Genomic DNA, 22,625 nt, shown 5'->3' on the forward strand with positions numbered 1-22,625 from the left:
TGGGCATCATGTCCTGTACCCGGTGAAGGCTGAGGAAGATGCTAGAGCACCCTCCATTCCCTATGCTTCCCAGGATGACTGAGGTGGTTCAGGGATCTCAGCTGAAAAGATTCCTGCGGCGTCCCCACTGCCCTGTGGAGACCAACACAGCCCTTGTGCAGCAGGGGAGGGGCTTCCGCTACACTCAGACCACTGCTTTTTGAGAAAGGTTCTCACCAAGTTGTCCAGGCTGGCCCTGAACATGCTCTGTGTCACCCAGGCGAAGGAAAGAGTATCCTTAGGCCCTGTGTTCTTGGAGATTGGAGCTATGGGGTTCCCAGGCCTTGCGGCCCCAGGTGAGTCGTACTTAAGTGGAAGGTGACATCAGAATAAGGCAAGTGTTTCCAGGTCTCCGTCTGGAACTGCTGACTAAGGATGTCCTTGGGGGAGGGACTCCCAAAGGTCATGTTTCAGGGGATCATCCGTCTCCAGCAGCTGCACGCTGTGGCTCCACACGAAGGAGCCCACTGGGACAGAGCGGCAGCAACAGGCACACAGTTAGCCACTGGCCAAGATGCTCTGATTCAGCTCCCGCCAGCCACACCCATGCCAGGGCTGCTCAGGACCCCACAGTCTGAAGTTAACAGGAGTAGAACCCAGCCTGGGTGTGGAATTCTAAAGAGTTTCCCTGGGGGCAAAAGAAAAAAAATGAAGTAGGCATCTTGGCTTCACTTGACTTGAAAGCCAGACCCAGCTGAACCCCAGCTCAGTCCTATGGATGTAGGCTGTGTTATCTCAAGATGGTGCTGCTGCCTCTCTGTGCCTCACCTGTGAAATGGGGATATCAAGCTGTATTTCAAATCCTCATTCTACCCAGAGCCTTTGAAAACACACATGCATACATGTGTGTGCATGTATGTGGAAGCTGGAGGACAGTTGCAGATGTTTCTTGGGCACCAAGCGCACTGTTTTGGGGGCAAAGTTTCTCGCTTTTCTCTGGAACTTGCTGATTTATCTAGGCTGGCTAGCCAGCGAGTGAACTTGAGAAGTCCACCTGTGCCCTGCCCCCCAGCACTGGATTGCAAACTGATGCTAACATACCCTCTGTATGTGGGCTCTGGAGATCAAGCCAGGCCCTCACATTTATTCAGCAGGCACTTTACTGGCTGAGCCTCCCCCAGGCCTTACTTCTATTATTTCTGAGTACATTGGAGACGCTCATTACCTCTGAGCCTCAGCTTCCTCATCTGTGAAATGAAACGTTTCTCAAGGGGCTATTGGCAAAGGTAAGTCAAGGTCAGAGACAGAACCAGAGAGTCTAATTATCTCAGAGCAGACAAGAGGGTGATGTGTGGTCCATGATAGAGACCCTGCCACGGTCCTGAAGAGTAAGGTGAAATGGGTGTGTGGGCTGCTGTGGGAAGCTGCTCTTGTACAAGCTGCTCTTGTACACTGTAAAGATTTGTCACTCATAATTGGTTTAAATAAAGCACTGATTGACCAGTAGCCAGGCAGAAAATAAAGGCGGGGTGATCAGAGTAAGAGAATTCTGGGAAGAGGAAAGACAGAGAGTCAGTCATTAGTCAGATACAGAGGAAGCAAGATGAGAATGCTGCACTGAGAACGGTACCAAGCCACGTGGTTAAACATAGACAAGAATTATGGGTTAATTTAGGTTGTAAGAGCTAGTTAGTAATAAGCCTGAGTTAATAGGCCAATCAGTTTATAATTATTATAAGCTTCTGTGTGCTTTGTGGGACTGGGCAGGACAGAAACTCCATTTACAGTGAGTAGGTGGGAGAACATGGAATATCCGCCCAATGGAAACCCTGGCATAAGATCATGTTAACTCCCAGAAGACACAGCCAGAAGCTTCTCAAACATCTGGCCATGGGACAGGGCTGACTTTGGGGGCAGGGCTCCCATTTATCCCACTGGGCAGCAGACAGCCTGGTACCTACAGCCCCTGGCTGATCCCTTGGAAGCTTAGCAGGCTATGACTCCAGACAAAGTCTCCGCATCACCTGCTTCCTCATTCCCAAGCCTGACACAGGGCTACATCTTCGGTCAGTTGGAACAGGGGACTGATTTGCTGTTTTGTTTTACAGTGTGGAAGATGGAGCCAAAGGCCTCATTGTACCTGCAAGGCAAGTGTTCTGCAGCTGAACCATTTCCCTGGCCCTGCATCTACTTCAAATGAATACACCATTTGCAAAGGCGGTTTAGCTTCAGGAAAATGTCAAGTCACCTCAGGCAGATGTGTAAGCAGGTCACTTTGGGTTATTGGTACTAATGGCTCAAAACCAGAAACAGCTTCCAGCCCTCAGTGGAGACTGTTAATCTGTGTGTGTGTGTGTGTCTGTGTCTGTGTGTCTGTGTGTCTGTGTGTCTGTGTGTGTCTGTGTGTGCACGTGCGCGTGTGTGCACACACCATGGGTAACTTTCCCAGTACACTGTAACCTGTGGCCCTGCTCTGAGAGGTAGTGGGGCCACTACCCAGGTCTTTTGTAAGAGCAACAAATGCTCTTAATTTCTGAGATATCTGTACAGCCTCTCTCCACCTTATATTTTTAAAGACCTTTTATTTTATTTATGTGTTTGTTTATATTAATTTATGTACCTCATGTGTGTACATACATGCACACATGTTTAAATGCCAGGGGTCAACATTGAGTCCCTATCCTCAATCACTTTCCACCTTAGTTTTAAATTTTATTTTATCTGTGTGAGTGTTTTGCCTGCTTGCATGCTTGCACATCATATGCATACTTGGTGCCTGTGGAGACCAGAGAAAGGTATTGGATCTCCCGGAACTGGAGTTACAGATGGCTGTGAGCTGCAGTGTCTTCAGCAAGAGCAACAAGTGCTCCTAACTTCTGAGACCTCTCTCCAGCCCTCTCTGCCTTACTTTTTAAAGATTTTTTATTTTATTTATGCATGAGTTTATGTGCAGCGTGTGTGTACAAGAGCCCGTGGCAGCCGGATTCCCTGGAACTGGTGTGGCAGGAGGTGGGGAGTCACTGCGTGGGTGCAGGGACTCAGCCCAGGTCCCCGCAGGGCTGCAGAGCCCTTTCTCCGGTAGCTCTTCAGATTATTTTCTAAAAAGATTTACACATTCTTTATCTAAGGTCTCCACTAAGCCTGGAGCTCAGCAGTCCAGCTGGACTCCCTGGATTCTCCCATCTTTGCCCCTCCCAGAGCTGGAACTGCAGGCATGGCCCACCATGCCCAGCTTCTCTGTGGTGCTAGGGTTGAAACTCAGGTCTCCATGCTTGTGCAATGGGCACTTTATTAATCGTCACCCAGCCATCTTCTCTCCCTGTAAGGCTCTATATACAGTTACAGACTTAGGCCTGAGAACATCTGGAAGAAAAAGTAGTGGATAAGGCTAACATGTGCTGGTCAGAACCAGACATGCAGAGCTCAGTGGTAAGGACCTGACACTGCCTGAGTGACAGACAGGCAGGCAACCTTTCCCTGGAACAACACAGACAATAACTATCTTGGGTCTGGCAGTTTCTCTTGCAAAGATTCCATTCAGTAGTTGGAGCACCAACGTAGCCACAGATAGCCCACAGCAATCTGTGTACCGATAAAGTTTTATTTACAAAAGCAAATAGCAGGCCAGGAGGTGGCCCACAGTCTGCCAGTGCTGGTACATGTGTGTCTGAGTCACGTGGTAGTATCAGAAATCACATGCTTATTTGTGGGTTTATTTGGTGAATAATCTGTTTCCCACACTAAACACAGTTCTAGAGGACAGAGGAAAAATACCTACTCACGCTGCTGACTAGGCAGGCACCCAACACACGGGAGTAATATGTAATGATTTCAAAGGAAGAGGTGATTGACAACCTAGATCAAGTCCACCAGTTGTCCAACTGCAGCCAGAGGAAAAACACAAGGACTCACGTCTGCAGAGCAAGGGATCTTCTGGAAGGCCTGGTTAGCCACCAACCAGATCTCTGCAGAGATGACCCTCAGAGATGCACAGGTGCTCAACACAGGGGCTAGAGCTGCCGCGGCCAGACCAGCATTGCCGATGGCTTTCAGCACAAGCTGAAGCTGCAAAATCATGGCAGTGGGGTGGACTGTGAGACCTGGAAGGGTCCCCCGCCCCACCCACTTGTCCAAGGATGACCTGCCAGGTAAGACCTGAATCTAGTGTTGAGACACTAGCTATGCAAACCTGACCTCTGGGAAGCTGTAGTTCACACCCAAAGCCTCGTCCAGAATCTTCACAAGGGAGCCAACTCCAGGTAGCTGTTGGCAGTGCCTGTCCAGAGTGGCACAGAGGTTGTGTGCCAGAGCTGAGATGCCAAGGAAGGCGCCTGGGCTGGCCCCTGGAGACTGCAGCAGTGGCTAGGGATGCACACAGCCCACTCACGCCAAGAAGACTGGTAAGTGATATATGAAGGACCTTTAGCCTCCCTCAACCCTGAGTCAGCCCTGCACTTCCCAATCTCACAGCAGCCTGGTCCTACCTCCTGCTGTGGATAAGGGACTCCACAGGCATTTGTTTCTAGAGAAGCCCCGGGAGTCCCTGCTGTACCCAGGATAGAGATCTACACTCTCAGGCTAAAGGGGGGTAGGAACATTGATGTAATGTCTAGGGGCATTTTGCGGTATCATAATAGGAGGCCTAGGGTGTAGCTCTGTAGCATAGCACCATTATAACATGTGCAAGGTCCTTGATGTCCAGCATCAGAAAAAAAAAATTGGTGAAAATGTCGCTGCTGGATGTGGTGGTGTGGCCTTAGTTGTCGCGGTAGGGAGGCTGAGGCAGACAGCGCAGGGGTTCAAAACCAGCCTAGACCACACTGTCAGATGCTCTTTCAAAAGAGATGAAGCAAAGCAACGGCAAGAACAACCGCAGCTAGGGAGGTCGGAGGGTGCTGCTGTCATGATCCAAGACCAGCAGCCCTGCTAGACGGCCTCTCGTGGGTAAGACAGCCCACAACAGTTACCTGATCTCAGCCTGCACCAGTAGCACTGGGATGAATGACTGATCCAAGCTCGAGTGATCAAGGTGAAGGTCCCTGGACAGCATTTGAGTGGGGATCCCTGGCCACAGGGTCAGGCCACCTCACAGAGGGCAGGACAGCTTCTACTCTCTCCCCTGGGCAAGAAACGAGCCCAAGTTCTCTCTGCACCAAGTGGATCTCATGAGCCAGCAACCTGGACAAACTGCTGCACCCCCGCCAGGGGAGCCGTACCAGGGAGAAGTCCTGTTCCAGAGACCGGGGCTCCCCAAGTGCAGACCAGAGTCCCTGTGGACCCAGAGAGGCAGCCCTGCAGGACTAAGAGGCCTGGGCTGGGGGCTGGAACCCAGAGAGGCACCCCTGCAGGACTAAGAGGCCTGGGCTGGGGGCTGGAATCAGCTCAGGATGCCATGAAAACAACCTGTCCACTGGTTCTGTCAGAAGGTTTTGATGTAATTTCTCTAAATGCAAGCTTGAGTCTCTTGATTCTTGGACTTAGTCTATCCAACGGCTTGAAAGCTGCCTATGAATCTAGTCATGGGCTCCTGCCCCCAATGTGCCTTGCAGCACACGCAGCTGGTCTCCACCTCATGCCCTGCGCTCACTGCACACCAGCCCCTTCTATCACCCTCTCCCATGCACTCTTATCACCAGGAGGTTAAGCAACCTGCCTCACATTGCTCAGCCTGTAGGGATGAAGCCTTAACCCTGGGGCTGGGCTCCCAGGTTCAGCTCTTGCTGTTTCTCAAAACAACTCTGGACTCAGTCCTGAAAAAAATAAAACAGGCCTAGGCCCTGTGTGCAAATGTTAGCCTGAGACCACCCAGTGCTGACAGAATGGGGAAAAAGCGTGGTGGCCTCTGTTCTGCTGTGGATGCAAGATCGCCCACTGGTCCGCACGAGATGCTAGGTACAAGGCGTTCACATGGGGCCCACCAGTGTACCTCTCTACCAGCAGATGTTTTGGAATTTCAGCACTTGTGTGTGTGTGTGTGTGTGTGTGTATGTGTGTGTGTGTGTACATGTAAAAGAGAGAGAATATGTATATGAAATTTGTATGTATATTTCTATCTCTGTGTTAGTGTGTGTTATGTGTTTATGTGAATGTGCATAAGTGCATATAAAGGTGTATGTATATAAATGTGTGCATGCAAATGCCTCTGTGTGTATGTATATGCATGTGTGAGTACATCTCAGGGTATGTGAATCCTGGTACATGCATCTCAATGTGTGCCTTCTGTGAAAATGAACAAGCACATATATATATATAGCCCTAAAGCATTCTGGGTTTTTGTTTGTTTGCTTGTTTGTTTTTGTTTTTGTCAAAATAAAAGGGGGCCTCCATGTTGCCTCGCTGTGGTGAGTAAGTAGCGCTGGGTGCAGAAGAGGCTGCAGAGGTAGCGGTGGGTGAAGACCCCTGACCCGCAGGCCTGGTAAGCTGAACCAATCCCTGGACCCCAGGGTGGAAGGAGAGAACTGTCCAAAGCTGTTCTTTGGCATCCACACACACGCTTCATGTGCACAAAAACAGTCAGATAATTTTAAAAACTAAAAACATGATGATAAACTAAATTTTTAAAATGAGAGATACAGAGAAACTCCAGACAGCATTCACGGTATCTTAAAGGAGAAAGAAAAGCTGTTTCTCGTGGCCTTGACCAAGACCCCCGGCAGCTGTGCGGCCAGGCTCTTTTCACATCGGCTTTAGCCAGCTATCTCCTGACCTGCAGCACAGTCCTGCCCTGCCGTACAGAGAGGGAAACTCAGCCCACGCTGGTAAAGATCCATGTCTATGACACAGCAACCACACCATGCAAAGAACAGATGCTTGGGGGTGGAGGAAGGGGAGAAAGAGAAAAGGGAGGGAGGACAGGCAAGGTTATTGTCAACTAGGCAGCCTTGCTTAGTGCAGCCACCCTTGGATGGTGCGCATGAGGAGAACCAACACAGCCTGTGGAACCAACTGTGGGGTCAAGGGTCAGGGTTAAGGGGTTGGTGCTCCCTGGACACCCCTGAATAGGTAACCACATCCAAACAGCTGCCAAGGCTCAGAGGTACATTCACCCTCATCAGTGTTGGGGTCCTCCTGAAGTTCCAGGGGACTCTGGCTGGCCTAGCACCAGCCACTGAGTGTTGCCACATTGCTGGCTGCTGGTGCCCCGTATGTTCCTATCCTGGGAGAGTGGGATGAGACTCCCTCAGAGGCACCTCTACCCCCAGGCAAATGAGGATGCGGACAGAGGCTGAAGATTCCCAATGTGACTGAGCTGCCCTGCTTGAAACCCTGATAGGGAAGCAATGTGTTCTGCCCAGTGGTGGGAAGTGTTGACTAGCTTCATAGGGATTCCCAATCGCAACACTCCCAAATAAATTTGTTTATAAAAATAGTCACTCTGATTTTTTTTTTTTAAAACTATGTGTATGTGAGTGTGCCTGTGTGTGTATATGTCATCTGTGGTTCCAGAAGATCCTCTGGAACTAGAAGTAGTTGTGAATCACCCTGTGCAGGTTCTGGGAACTGAACCCAGGTCTTCTGCAAAAATAATCAGTGCTCCTAACCACTAAGCTATCTCTCCAGCTCTGCAGGGGCCCTTAGAATTGCTTTACACACAGCATGTCATTTCTCACCACAAGCCTAAGTTAAAAGATAGGTTCATCCTCAGTTTCCATACCACAAACCCGTCTCAGAGAGCTGAGGAGATGACTTGGAGCCAGCCCCACATCAACCCTGGTGGGAGTGTGGTTCCCCTGCCAGTGCAGCGCTTGACAGGAGGAGAAAGGATTCTCAGAGCAAGCTAGCTATCCAGACTAGCCTGCATCCGTGAGTTCTGGGTTGCCTCTATGAACAAGCACCACACACATGACAACTTGCACCTGCACACATGCAAACCCAAACCCACACACATACAAACATAACCTGCACACATGCAAACACACACCCACACACATGTAAGCCCACACCTGCACATATGCAAATACATTCCCACACACATACAAACACAACCTGCACACATGCAAACCCACACTTGCACACATGCAAACACACCCACCCATACACATGCAAACACATACCTGCATATATGCAAACACACGCCCACACACATGCAAACACATACCCATAATATGCAAACCCACACCTGCACATATGCAAACATGCATCCACTAGAGGGGACCCAAGCTGCTTTGCATGCTAATCCCCAAGTTTATACAGACGCTGTACCAGGCGGAACGACGCCATCTTCATCTGCCGGCCTTCATCTTCAATCTCAGCCCCACAAAAGCTTGAGTTTCAGGGGAAATTCCAAACCCCACAGAGGCAAGCTGGAGTCACACCCTATCTGAGGACCCCAGAGAGCACCAGGGCTATCCACCCCATCAATCCATCAAGGAATTCCCAAAGGCAGCCTGCCTGCGTTTCAGCCTCCACCAGAGTGAGGTCCTTACCGGTTGTCATGACATTCAAAAGACAATTGCTGCCAGACTGCAGTCTGCTCACCCACGGAAAGGCCTTGGAGCTTAGACTCCAGCATCAGGAACATCTCCGTGGCCTGGGATGCAGAGGGGGTGGGATGTCAAAGAGAACCCCACGGTCACCTGGCCCATTCCCTGCTCCAAGGCAAAGACACTGGACAGGTAAAGAACATCTGGATGGTGAGGTCACACATCCAGCTTCCCGCTGTGAAGCGCCCAGTAGCAGCATGTACAGCTCAACAGATATGCTCTGCATGCCACACTAGGATGTGGTGGTAGAAGACAGGGTATATGCTGCCATGCTAGTGCCCAGGAGGCTGAGTCAGGAAGACAAGTTTAAGACCAGCCTGGACCACAGGCTGAGACTCGGTGTCACCAAACCAAAAGAGAAAACGGTGCCATGGAATCTGGGCATTGGGCACGGTGCACACAGGGTCAGCTTTGTGAAGCTGTTTTCCTCCTACTTCACATGGGCTCCAGGGCTTGAGATCAGGTCACCAAGCTTGTGTGGTAAGTGCTTTACCCACTGAGCCATTTTGATGGGCCTTGTTTTTGTGATTGTTGTTCTGGTTTTATTTGTTTGGGTTTTTTTTTAAACCCAAGTTTCAAGTAGCCTGAGCAAGTCTCAAAACTCACCAGGTAGCCAAGAATGACTTTGATCCTCCTGCTTCTGTCCCGAGTGCTGGGACAACAGACACCAGCACCATGTCCCATCCACAGGGTTCGTGCAAGCCAGAATGGCTCTACCAACTTAGCTTCATCCTTAGCTCCCTCATGAATCTTAGCCTGATTGTTTTCTTTTTCACTTAAACAATCTTTAATGAAAGTTGTGTGTAAGAGTCAATTATTTCTTCCCGTATTTGCCCTTTCCTACTTATCAAGAAGTGGCCCTCCTTTCCAGGATTTTTTCCCAGACTTTATCTAACTTTAGCCTGACAACAGCCCCACCATTGCTGGGGTGGAGGCCCACAGGGACACTTGTGCCTGCCTTTAGCCTTTTCTCGCTGTGCCCATTCAATGTGAATGTGTATTTCTTCTGTGCACCTGGACCACTTTGTTAATCTGCTGACCTTTGTCATGTCCTCAGACAGCCTGCGCTGTCCCACCCTTTCACACGTCTGTCTCTGCTCTGAGGAGAGAGGGAAGACATGATCTTCCTCCAAGTGTGAGAAGGTCCCTCCAAATGCCACTTGTGGTTCTTGTTTTGGTCAGAAGTTACAAAGGGATCGAACTTCATTTCAACAGCTGCAATCCAGTGATGGCCACCAAAAAAAAAGCTAGTTAAAATATTTAGTAAGGAATAATTTCCAATCTATAAATTTGTTATTATATTACTTGCTTGTTTTTTTAATTTTTACTTTTTGGAGACAAGGTAGCATCGTCTGGCGTGGAATTCCTACACAGAGAGACAATGCTGATCTCGAATTCAGAGGCTCATCTGCTTCTTCACTAGAACAAAGGCCTGTGACATCATGCCCTGCATTACTTTGTTTCCTTGGATTCAGCCTAACTCTTTAGCTCTGGCTGGCCTCACACAAAGCACCCTCCTCCCTCAGCCTCTCAGGCGCACCTCTGTGCACCTCTGTGCACCTCTGTGCCTACCTTCCTGGCACACTGGCTTTTGTGTGTATGTTGTGCTTTTTTGGAATTTGGTTTTATTTTATTTTCTACAGTACTGAGGACGGAACACAAGGCCTTGGGCATACAAGACAAACCCTCTACCCTCTGAGCTATGTCTGCAGCCCATGAACTTCTTCCTATCAACAGTGATGGCAGGAAAACACGGTCACCTCACGGCCAGTCATGGAGGGTCCAAACACTCCAACAGACAAAGGGCTGCCTTCAAAACATACCCCTGATTCTTCCAACTGCTTAGTTTGGGGACACTGACTTCATTCCTCCCATCTCAGCCTTCCTTTAGTCCCAGGTCTCTGCAGCAGCCTAAGCCCGAGGCCACGAGAGAAGCAAGTCCAAAGGAGTCATGCTCGGCCCACCTGCTGCCTGCCCAGCAATGGGCCTGCCGTGGCAGGGATGAGGCCCCATCTTGAGGGATCGCTGGTGTGGAAGGCCTCGCTGCATGACTGCCACTGAGCCCAACTTGGTCTCAGAAAAACACAGGCTACACCCAGTATGGTGGCAGATGCTGTATTCTCAGCACATGGAAGGCACAGATGGGTCATCATAAGCCCCAGACAGCCTGGGCTACAAAATGAGACCCTGTCTCAAAAACACAGAAAAAGAAAACTTCAGAGCACAAAGCAGGCACCTTGAGGCCAATGTGTCCACCCCAGCATGCAGGGAGTGCCCCGCGCTACCATCTCGCCGCAAGAACGACGCGGGACACTTAGGATCCTTCTGCAGCAAAGCTTTAATGCGTCTTGAGAGGGAGAGCATAAGCTTACATTGCAGAGACCCAGAATGAGGGGAACCCAGCCCTTATAAAGGAAACAGTCCTCGCTTCTGACGTGTCACTCTTGGATTGGTCCGCTGCCCATTATCCCAGATGATGCCTCGGAAGTAGGCAGGGACGCAGCAGTAGTAAGTTACCAAGCACATGCGCTGGGATTAAAGGCGTGTGCTACAACACCTTGAACTCACAGAGATCTGCCTGCCTCTGCCTCCCAGGCATCAGGACTAAAGGCGTGTACCACCACACCTTGAGGTCACAGAGGTCAATCTCTACCTTTGTCCCTTGAAGCAATAGAGAATGTGGTTGCGGCCCTCCACAAGGGAGCCTTCCTGGGATGGGCCTTCTCCAATCTCGCCCTGTCTTCACTTCCGCTGGAGTCACACAAGCAGACGGACTGCCACTGCTACACTGGCCCTCGCTCTGGTGGCCACAGAGCCTCTCTGTCATCTACCATGCTATCTGGAGACCTCAGAATCCTGGGTCTGCTTCTCCCTCTCTGAAGCCTTGCTAACTATCCACAGCCACCACGAGCATATACATAAGCCCGTGTTATGTATGTCTCTGGGGCATTTGGCTGACATGTAACTCTGTGTTGGTGTGCTTCATAGCATGTGTGGGATCCTGGGTTCTGTCTGTAGCTCCACCAAAATGGAGAAAGAAAAGAAAAACAAAAACCCCACTTGACACTATAGCATTGAATAAATGTGCATAACTTGAGTTATCTTACAGAACACGTGCGTCAGCTCCTCTCTCAGCCACCCCAACAGGCATATTCCTGTCCCCTGGCTCCCCGGTGAAAGCTTTGACCAGGCCATTCCCACCGCTGCCCCTCCATCATCAACACCTGCCCCCCCCCCCACACACACACTGGGAGCTTGCGCTCTATGGGCCACCACGTCCTGGTTTTGTTTCAGGACTGAAAATAAACCCTGTCTGGGGCCACTGGCCTTAGCAAGGGGCTGAGACTTTATAGTCTTCTGGCAACACAGGGAGGGCTTGGTCCTCCCGGGGGGGGCTGGGGATCTCGTGGCTGTGGGCTAGTATGTCCCTGGGAAGCCTAACAACTTATCTTTTGGCCCAAGGGACCTCCTAGGGAAGATGGGGCCTCGGACACAGGCACGGCTGGCTGCCCCAGGGAGACCCAGGCCCATAGTGTACCTTGCCGCAATTCGTGGGGCCAGCTTAATGGACAGCCTGGGGTCAGGAAACGCTCTGTGGATGGACAGAAGAATCTGGTCTGTCCTACGGCGTCACAAGATTCCCATCCTGGAGTTGGGCAGTGAGATAAGAACACACTGTAATAGTTCTCCGCTTGGACAATCGTGTGCCCAAGAGAGAGCAATCTGGTTGTCATGGCTACGGGCAGGGAAGATGCTGGCACCCAGCTGGTGAAGACCAGGAGTGCTGCTTCTGTATACCACAATGAACAGGACCCCCCCCCCCCCCCAGCAAATGTGGAAACAGACTGCCTAGGTGAACCGCCCAGCTCTGCCACTTCCTGGCTAGGTGGCTGTGAGGATAGTCCCGGAATTCTGCCAGCCAGTTTCCTCACCTGTAAAACGGGCACAGAGATAAGAACTTTCCTGAGGGTTGAATTAGATAACATGGATGAGGTCCTTAGCACAGCATGAATGCTTGGGTGTGTTGGTGAAGCTGGGCAAGAAGGGGAGATTATGCGGAAGCTGCTCAGGCTCTGAGTCTGCCCTGGGGCTGGAAAAACTTACCTCAGGGCTGGTGGGCTGAGCCACACACAGCCTCCTCACTAGCGCCGCTGCCGTGGCCACTATGGCTCTGGACAGTTTCTCTTCCCACTCGTACTTCAGGCTGCTGGGACTCAATCTTTGTAGTCTGTATCTGGGACGGCAAGACCCTTAGAGTCAGAGGGGCCCGGGAGCTGTCCCTCAAATTCTACAAATGAGTCCTTCAGCCATGAGGTTAGAGAGGCAGGTACAAAGTCATAGCAGATATTACCCAGGTGTCCATTACCAGGGCATGGGCAGGTCAGCAGGTGGGGGGGATCCGCAGTGCTGCCAGCAAATACAGCAAGTAACCTAAGCACCCGTCTGTCAGGTGGAGTACATTGGGTCTGTCCCCAACAGTGCACAGCCAAGGTGATCCTTCTCTGTGAGGCCTGGGGACATGGCTCAGTTCGGGAACTGCTGGCCTAGGATGCACCAGGCCCTGGGTTCAACACCCTGGCACAGAATAAACCAAACACAGTGGCACGAGTCTGTGATCCCAGCACATAGGAGGGAAAGGCATCAGAACAAAAGTTTGAAGTCATCTTCAGCTCCATAGCAAGTTTGAGGTCAACCTAGACTGTGTGAGACTCTTTCTGAAAACAAATGAAGCCACCTTGTCTGCGTGCGCTTCTGTCCATGATGCCCCTCTCTGTCGAAAGTGTGGGGAATGGGAGCGGGGAGGAAGGATGGATATGGGACTAGGGAAGTATATATCTCAACTAAGGGAGCCATTTTAGGGTTTGCAAGAGTCTTGATTCTGGAGGGGTTCCCAGGCCCAAGGAGAGGTCCCCAGATTGTTCCCCGGGCAGCAGAGAAGAGCGTACCTGAACTGGCCCTGGTCCATAACCATACTGATGAATATTTTGTATATCACCATAGAACCTTCATCGGGCGATGGATGGAGATAGAGATAGAGACACACATTGGAACACTGGACTTAACTCCCTAGGTCCAAATGAGAAGCAGAAGGAGGGAGAACGTGAGCAAGAAAGGCAGGACTAAAGGGAACCTTCATCTGACGATAGATGGAGATTGAGACAGAGACCCACATTGGAGCACTGGACTGAGCCCCCAAGGTCCAAATGAGGAGCAGAAGGAGAGAGATCATGAAAAAGGAAATCAGAGCCGTGTGGGATGCGTTCACCCTCGGATACAAGGGGACTGATCGAATGAGAGCTCACCAAGGCCAGCTGGACTGGGACTGAACGAGCATGTGATCAAACCGGAGTCTCGAAATGTGACTGACATGGGGGCTGACTGAGAAGCCATTGTCAGTGGCATTGGGTCTTGTTTTGTCTGCATGAACTAGCTTTCTGCGATCCTAGTCTGTTTGGATGCTCACCTTCCTAGACCTGGAGGGAGAGGGGAGGAACTTGAACTTCCCACAGGGCAGGAAACCCTGACTGCTCTTAGGACTGGAGAGGAAGGAGGGGAGGGAGTGGGGGGGGAGGAGAGGGAGTGGGGAGAATGGGAGGGTATGGGGAGGAGGGGAGGAAGTGGAAATTTTTATAAACAAATAAATTAATTAATAAAAAAATTAAAAAAAGAAAGTGTTAGCTTTAGGGTGACAGGAACAAGGTGCCCATGTCATAACTCTGTCCCCAGAGCCAGGTGCTGGTGCAAGAACAGAATCATGCTGGACAGTGGTGGCACACACCTTTAATCCCAGCACTCGGGAGGCAGAGGCAGGTGGATCTCTGTGAGTTTGAGGCCAGCCTGGTCTACAAGAGCTAGTTCCAGGTCAGGCTCCACAGCTACAGAGAAAACTGTCTAGAAAACAAACAGGCAAACAAACGAAAAAGAGCGGCATCACACTTGTACTTTAGGGGGACCCTGTGTCAAAGCTGGAGATCAGACCAGACTACTTCATCTCCATGACAACCACCAAGGAAAAGATGCTAAAGGCAGTCCAGGGCAGCCTGGCCAGCTCTGAGTTGGAAGATGAGTTAAAGCCTGGCTTCTAACTTGTGTCTTTAAGGGATTCAGACTCTAAGGGAGAAGAATGGGGTGGGGGATGGGCACCGAATATCACTCAAATAGCACTCACGGGTCCTTAGCTAAAGGGTGTGGACATTTCCTTAATCCCCTGTAGGGGAATAGTCAGTATGGCCATCTGGAAAGGATGGGATCAGCTGTGACGGCAGCAGTGTGATGGAGCCGAGCACCAGTGTGTACACAGGGCTGGCATTCTGGGATGGGGTCCCGCTGTGTACTGTTCCTCGCAGGCACCTTGCGCAGTATACCCCCACCTGGAGGCTCTGCTGACAGTTGAAGCTGGAAGCTAGACTGAACTGAACCAGGGCAAGACCATGTCCTGGAGCCCTAGACAGGAAGGAGCTGCAGAAAGCAGAAGGGCTAAGGGCCATGGCAGAGCTTCAAGACCCCGCCCTCCCCTGGGCAGTGACATAGCAGACCAGGCAGAGGAGGGTGGGAGATTAGAATGGTAAAGTCAGCATACAGGAGCACAGGGACAGGAACGGCTGAGGCAGGCAGAAGAGCTAGGAGCAGTGGGTGCAGTGTGGACAAGGCCCCCTAGGGGCCAGCACTCTCCGGAGTAAAGGTTGATGTGAGTGGAACCCTTTCTTCCGTATTCGGGTAGTCATTGTCCAGAGTGCACCTCTGTCATTACAGGAAGATGTGGAGGGGAAAGGAAGAGGGGTTATGATTGGGTGGGAGGAGAAGGGAAGAAGGGGAGGGGAAGAAAGGAAGCAGGAAGGAAAGTGAGGAAGGACCAAGGCAGGCACTGTGGTGCAAGCCTTCAGGCCCAGCACTTGCGAGGCAGATGCTACTGAAGGAGGAAGAAGGGAAAGAGAAGGAGGCAAGGAAAGAGGAAGGAAGGGAGGAGGAATGTAGAGAAAGGACAGGGAGAGGACGACAGAGGAAGGAAATGTGGGTGTGTACACTGACCATCCCAGCCAGGGGCTGAGTGTGCAGGGAGGAGGGGACTATGTGCAGGGAGGAGGGGACTATGTGCAGGGAGCACCTTGCTCTTGAGCTGATCCCCTTGGCTCTGGTATGTGATGGGACACCGACACTGGTATGTGGTGGGACACTGGCCCAGGATGTCTCTCTGAGATGGCCAATAGAGCAGCTAGGCCCCTGCACCACCTCTTCTCCACTGGCCTTCCCTTCTGGCTCTGGTCTCACCTTCTCAAAAGTCTTGGACTCATGGACCCCGAACAGCTCTGCACAAGGCTCAGAACTGATGGCTTCGCATTCAATGTCCAGCGTGGCTCAGAGCCATGGGGACACAAGTGGACCACTGGCGGTTACTGAAGATGAAGGCAAGAGGATTGTGGCCCAGAGCAGAACTGTGGAAGGAGGGAAGAGGGGTCACATGGGCCGCAGTGGCTCCGCCCTACAGATCCCCCCCCCCCCCCCCCCCCCCGTCTCTGCTCCAGGGCGTCTCTGGAGTAATCACTATGGGGACAAGAGCCACCGGCAGCTAAGTTCATCTAAAAGACGGAAGCTCTGGAGAGCTGTCTGCACTCTCAAACTTCCTACTGAACCCAGAATCTGTCACACCAAAGGACACCCCAAGTTCACCCAGACCAGCACTAGAAATCCGCTCACATCTGACAAGCTTTCACTGAACCCCCGTGAGGTGTCCAGAGGAACCGGAATGTTATCAGTCCCCACTACAGCGTCACCTACCGAGGAACCAGAATGTTATCAGTCCCCACTACAGCGTCACCTACCGAGAACAGCAACTCCAGCACAGCAGAAAGACAGACTTTGTCCCAAACCGTATCTCCCCATTTTCAGAGCATCATACACCACGCTTGTCTCAAACTTGCTCTGTAGTCAAGGATGACCTTGAACTCCTAATCTTGCAGCCTACACCCCCACCCCATCACTACACCTGCCTTATCTGTGCTGGGGACTGAATCCTGAACTTGATGCGTGCTAGGCGAACACAACTGAGCTACAGTTCCAGTCCAGTCCCACATTTTGTTGTAGTTGGGGCATAGGGGATTGTGTTACTTAGGCCAGAGCCCAAGGCACCACTCATGCTGACTCACAGTCACTGAACTACAGCATCACCCTTTGGTCCTTCTTTCTTTCCTTCCTCCCTCCCTCCCTCCTTCCCTCCCTTCCTTCCTTCTTTCCTCCCTCCATTTCTCCCTTACTCCCATCTCCCCCTCCCCTTCCCTCCCTCATCTTTTCCTTCCTCCCTCCCTTCATACCCCTCTTCCTCCTATCTCCTTCCCTCCCTTCCCTTTTCTTCTCTTTTCCTTCCTTCCTGCCTTCCTTCCTTCCTTCTTTTCGCTTTCTTTTTGGTTTTTCAAGATAGGGTTTCTCTGTGTTGCTCTGGAGCCTGTCCTGGATGTCGCTCTGTAGAACAGGCTGACCTCGAACTCACAGAGATCCACCTACCTCTGCCTCCCAAGTGCTGGAATTAAGAGATTTACTTTGTAGTTGGAGATATATATATACATACATACATATATATATATATATATATATATATATATATATATATATATATGCTTTGCCTGCCTCCATATACATGCACTGTGTGTGCTTAGCGCCCACAGAAGCCAGAGAGGGCTTCAGATCGCCTGCGCCTGGAATCAAGGACAGTTCTAAGTTACTTGTGCTTGCTAGGAACTGATCCTGAGTTTTCTGGAGAAGCAGCAAACGCTCTTACCTGATGAACCATCTCTCTAGCTTTTCTTTTTTTAATACAGAGTTTAAACTGCACAGCACAGGCTGACCTTGAGCTAGCAACCTTCCTGCCTCAGCCTCTTTAGTAGCTGGGATGACAGACTTGTACTGCTTGGTACCCACCTTCTTCTGCAGGCCCATTTGCTTTTTCTAAACACCTGCAGCCTCTGCCCGCTCCTGTGCCCAGACTTCAGTGCTCTGGGCCCATGTGTGCTGAGTACAAATGCATATGCTGTTTCTTCTCTCACCTGCCTATGTCCATTATTTCAGATATGAAGTTGACTGCAGCAGGAACAAAGTCTCCCGCCACACAGGGCCCCCACAGGGATTGCTCACTGCCCTCCCCCCATACACACACACTTCAGTATAGACAGGACAGCATGGAGCTGAAGCAGAGGTTAAGATTTAGACCCAGACGGCTGGTTCCAGGGTCACAGGCCTCAGAACCGTGGGAATTGCCTTGAGATTCTGTCACTGTGAAACAGGCTTTGGAAAAACAGTTTTCACATTAAGCATTGACTCCAGACTTGGGCCCATAGGTAACCAGACACAGAATCAAAGCTTGATCTGTGCTGTTGGACTCCTTCACTATGGACTGCCCACTTATCTGTACTGGGCAGTGGGTGTCCTGTCGGGTTTTTTTTTTCTTTAAATAACTTAGAGTCACTTGGAAAGTAGGAGCCATTGAGCAATTGTCCAGATCAGACTGGTCTGAAAGACTGTCTTGATTGAGGATTGATGTGGGAGGGCCCAGGCCACTGCCAGTGCCAGCATCCTAGTCAGATGGGCCTGAACCTTACAGGAATCTGCAGAGTGAGCCAGCAGGCAATGCTCCTCCAACGGCTTCTGCTCGGACTTCTCTCAGTGATGGGCCTGTGGAGCGTAATCTTTCCTCCCCCAGCTGCTATGGTCATAGTGCTGATCACAGCTTCAGAGCAGACTGGAAGCGCATGCTGCACACAGCCCATTTCATCCCTGTCAGTTCCTACCCTGGGGCTCACCGTGGACTCCCCAGTAGAGGGTGGTCAGCCATGAAAGAGCATGAAAGAGCATGAAAGAGCATGAAAGACTCAAGCCCGGGCAGTGCTAAGGACTTCTTCAGATCACCTTCAGAGAACCAGACCGAGACAAGGCCACACCTTGCCCAGGACATCTCGATCATGTAGAGCTCTTCTGTACCCTAATTCTTTCTCTAAAGATCATGTCAGAACCCAAAAGACGGATGTGGGGCCTCTGGCCCCTGCACCTGCTCTTCCCAGCATGCTGCATTGATTAGGTCGCCTCTCTCTGCTTTTCACAATTACTCAGTTCTCAAAGTTTTGTATCGGGACAGGCGACCAAGGCAAGCTAGCTTGTGAGCTAGGAGCTTTGCCTATTACCCTCAAACTCCAGGTTACAATCATTCAGACTAAGCAGCCAGGAATGTGACTGTACACACAGCCAGGGGTCGGGGGCAGGACTGAGCCTATACACAGCAGCCAGGGGTTGGGGGCAGGACTGAGCCCATGCACAGCAGCCAGGGGTTGGGAGCAGGACTGAGCCTGTACACACAGCCAAGGGTCGGGAGCAGGACTGAGCCCGTGCACAGCAGCCAGGGGTCGGGGGCAGGACTGAGCCTGTACACAGCAGCCAGGGGTTGGGGGCAGGACTGAGTCTGTACACAGCAGCCAGGGGTCGGGGGCAGGACTGAGCCCATACACAGCAGCCAGGGGTCAGGGGCAGGACTGAGCCTGTACACACAGCCAAGGGTCGGGAGCAGGGCTGAGCCTGTACACACAGCCAAGGGTCGGGAGCAGGACTGAGCCCGTGCACAACAGCCAGGGGTCGGGGCAGGACTGAGCCTGTGCCTCTGGACCCTGCTCTCACATGGTAGGACAGCTGGTCAATGCCTGGTCCCCGGAAGGTAGGGGAGAAGAGAGGAGGGGTGCTGAGTCCTGCATCCCTGTGTGGATACAGGAGACCAAGATGATCCAGGACAAAGGGGAATGACCACACCCCAAGCCTACAAGCCAGTAATGCAGGCCCAGGGAGGGCCTTGTCCCCTTCTTCTTCAGTTGGTATCAGGGGTGAGGGTGCTAAGGCAGAGCCTGGGATCTCAGACCTGGGGCTTAGAGAAATGCTAATTGTACTTCCTCAGAATACAAGTGTCAGTCTGGTCCCAGGGAAGTGACAACCCTCAGGGCCCCTGACTTAGCATTTCTGATGAGGAGTGGGGAACAATAGGTCCCTTAGAGAAGACAGCCCTAAGCCTTTCAGGGGATCCATCTGCCCCTGGCCAGTGTCTCCCACCCCCTGTCCCTGTATTCCTGGACAAAGGCTTTATTTTTTGTAACAAATGAATTTGCAATAAAAAGGAAGAGGAATCTGTCAGATGGGGCAGTGCAGGCTGACTGCTCTTGCAGTTCTGAGCCCCCATGTCAGGGAGCCCTGGGAAACCAGCAGAAGGCAGAGTTCCAGGCTTGGCTGGGTCACAAAAGGTCAGCTCAGCTCGGGGACAGGCAGGACATCGCCTTTTACCTCCTCAGACAATGGGGGAAGGGAGACCAGCTGATCTCAGAGGGAACGGAGATCAGAGCCACCCAGAACCTACACAGGGGCGGTGCCATTGGTAGCAGCCGATAGGGACTGTCTACCTGCTGCAGGCGCATGGCAGGCAGTAGTGGGAGGTCCCCCCATCAAACAAGAAGCCACCTGGCGATGTTATTTGGGGTCACTTGAGGCTCCTACATCATGAAAATTCTTAATGTCTCATTGGCGATCCAGCCTGACTACTTGACAGAGTCGAAACATGAACACATGTGTGGTGGAGCACAGTCGTGATCCCCACACTCATCAGGAGTTCAAGGCCAACCTGGACTACAATGAAACCCTGTTCTCAAACAAAACTTGTCAGGATAAACCCTTATTTGACCATTACTCCAAAGTGACATCTCTTCAGCATGAGTTCCCCCTTCTTGGGTTTTCTGGTCTGACTCAGTGTGTCCAAAGCCCGTTAGTCATGGAAAGGGGTTATGGGCTCACACGTGAACTCCCAGGCCAGGGTCTTACCTCAAACTCTCTGACTCCTGAACTTTCACCTGGGACCCCAGAACAGATGTCACCTGGAAGTCTTGAAGCCAAAGCACAAAATACCGTGAGCTGACGGGCTCTCAATGCTCCCTGATATTGGACTCTAAGATCCTTTCCTCAAAGAGAAGGTTCTGGATCCTGGGTGGTAGAAACCCAGGACTGCAGTCCTAAGTAATAGAAAAGCCAGATGCTCTCTTCTGTGTTTGTTCTCATTTTGCCCAGGAAGATATTAAAGTCTGATAGAAGGATTCCTATAACAGGAATCTGCAAACTAAGACAAGTAGGAATGGAGTGGTTGAAAGAAACAGTGCTTGCAGCCAACCCTGATGACCTGAGTTCGATCCCTGGAACATACATGGCAGAAGGCAAGAACCAGCTTCCTACAAGTTGTTCTCCGGCCTCCACATGTAAACCCACACAGAAACAGATTAATAAAGATTCTGCCAATGGCATGAGCTTAAGTGACAGACAGTGTCAGCTGCCATTGTAGAGGGAGAATCACAAACCAGAATATAACCACTTATAAATATATATGAACATTCACCAAAGACAAATGTGGCTGGATGGCCTAGCATCACCAGGAGTGGTGGTGTATTTGTTTATTACAACAAAAAGCAAGGCTTTCAATCAGGTATGGTGGTGTTTCCTGTGATCCCAGCTCCCGTGTAAAGTGGAGAGCATGGTTCAAGCCTGTAATCCTAGCCCTGGGGTGGGGTGGGGGATGACTAAGGCAGGAAGCTGTGGGTTCAAGGGCCACCCAAGCCACATTTGAGTTCCATGCCAGCCTAGGCTACATAGTGGTGTGGGAGAATTGTCTGTATTCTGTCAATCATATTTTAATAAAACGCTGATTGGCCAGGCAGGCAGTATAGGCGGGAAAGCCAGACAGGAGCAAAGAGACAGGGAGTATTCTGGCAAGCAGGAAGCTTCCTCTGCCAGATGTAAGCTTCCCCGCTGGAAAAGGTACTGAGCCATGTGCTAACGTAGATAAGGATAATGGGGTAACATAAGTTATAAGAGCTAATAAGTAGCCTGACCTAATGGGCCAATCAGTTTATAATCTTATGGAGTCCTGTGTGTGATTTTCCTTGGGGTATGCTGGTTGTGGGGTACCGGGTGGGACAGAAACCCCAACAAGCCGGCCCTCATGTTACAACATAGTACGGGGGGGGGGAAGTAATTTTAAATGTTGGGCTGGGGCTATAGCTCAGTGGTTGACTGCCTAGAATATACAAAGTCATGAACTCTACTGGGAGAAATAAAATGGAATTTTAAAACAGTATTTTTTTTTCTTCAGGTGTGGCACTCAGAACTCAGGAGGTGTGTGTATGGGGGAGGTGTGTGTGTGTGTGTGTGTGTGTGTGTGTGTGTGTGTTGGCCAGAGGTTGATCTCTTTACCTTGTTTTCTGAGACAGAATAACTCACTGAATCTGAAACTCACCAACTGGACAAGACAAGCGGCCGGAGCGCCCTGAGGAATTCTCTTTTCTCCACATCCATGGAGCTGGGTGTGCACCACCAGCCCAGCTTTCCCAGGCAGTGCTGGGAATTTGAACTCAGGTCCCTGTGTTTGTGCATCAAGTGCTTTACCAATTGAGCCATTTTACAAACTCACCAGAAGACACTGTATGATGGAATGAAGTTCTGGTGCATGTTAGGATATAAGTAAGCTCTGAACACATCCTAATCAGTGGAAGGAGCCAGAAAAAAGAGCTTGCCAACCAGCTGATCACACTTAGATGAAGCACTAGCTGATCACAATTAGATGAAGCACCAGCTGATCACACTTAGATGAAGCACCAGCTGATTACACTTAGATGAAGCACCAGCTGATCACACTTACATGAAGCACCAGAAGTAGGAAAGTCCCTAGACTCAGAAGAAGGGTGGGGTCAGGGAAGGATTTAGGAAGTGAGTGATTGATGCTCTTGTTTAAGGTTCTGAGAACATTCTAGAAATGGACAGTGCAAAAATAATCAGTGCCAGCAAACCTGTTAATATAGACAACTTCTTGTTGTGTCTATTTTACCAGAGTAAAATAACTAAACCAAAACACAACAGCTTGCATGATACCATTAAGCTTATAGGGTGTCAATATTTTGTCATTTGTTATTTACAAAGTTCAGACTTCTAAACTACAAAGTCAAGTTACACACACACAAAGTTGCAAAAAAGTTTATCCCAAAATGCTCTAAGTATCTTTGCAGTTTTGGAATTGGGCTGCATTCACAGCTGTCCTTGGGCACATGTTGGAAAAGCCTGCAAGAGAGTGTTAAGGGAGCCCTTCAGGTAGGTCATGTGAGA

At 50.7% G+C, this 22,625-nt stretch overlaps 1 protein-coding gene across 1 annotated transcript in view; it reads right to left on the reverse strand.

Moving 5' to 3' along the window:
- Apoltp (apolipoprotein lipid transfer particle homolog) overlaps positions 1-21,821 on the reverse strand; it is a 94,787-nt gene extending 72,966 nt beyond the window's left edge. Inside the window, 14 exon segments of the mRNA XM_087909600.1 lie at positions 347-419; positions 421-525; positions 3,850-4,044; positions 4,156-4,341; positions 5,196-5,249; positions 8,182-8,242; positions 8,406-8,509; positions 12,567-12,696; positions 14,814-14,875; positions 15,568-15,652; positions 15,732-15,852; positions 15,855-15,895; positions 20,301-20,390; positions 21,763-21,821. Coding sequence (XP_087765726.1) covers positions 347-419; positions 421-525; positions 3,850-4,044; positions 4,156-4,341; positions 5,196-5,249; positions 8,182-8,242; positions 8,406-8,509; positions 12,567-12,696; positions 14,814-14,875; positions 15,568-15,652; positions 15,732-15,852; positions 15,855-15,895; positions 20,301-20,390; positions 21,763-21,821 — 1,366 coding nt within the window.
- Between the last annotated feature and the right edge of the window lie 804 nt (positions 21,822-22,625).

Source organism: Myodes glareolus, chromosome 9, assembly GCF_982192425.1.
Source record: "Myodes glareolus chromosome 9, mMyoGla1.1, whole genome shotgun sequence".
Classification (NCBI taxonomy): domain Eukaryota; kingdom Metazoa; phylum Chordata; class Mammalia; order Rodentia; family Cricetidae; genus Myodes; species Myodes glareolus.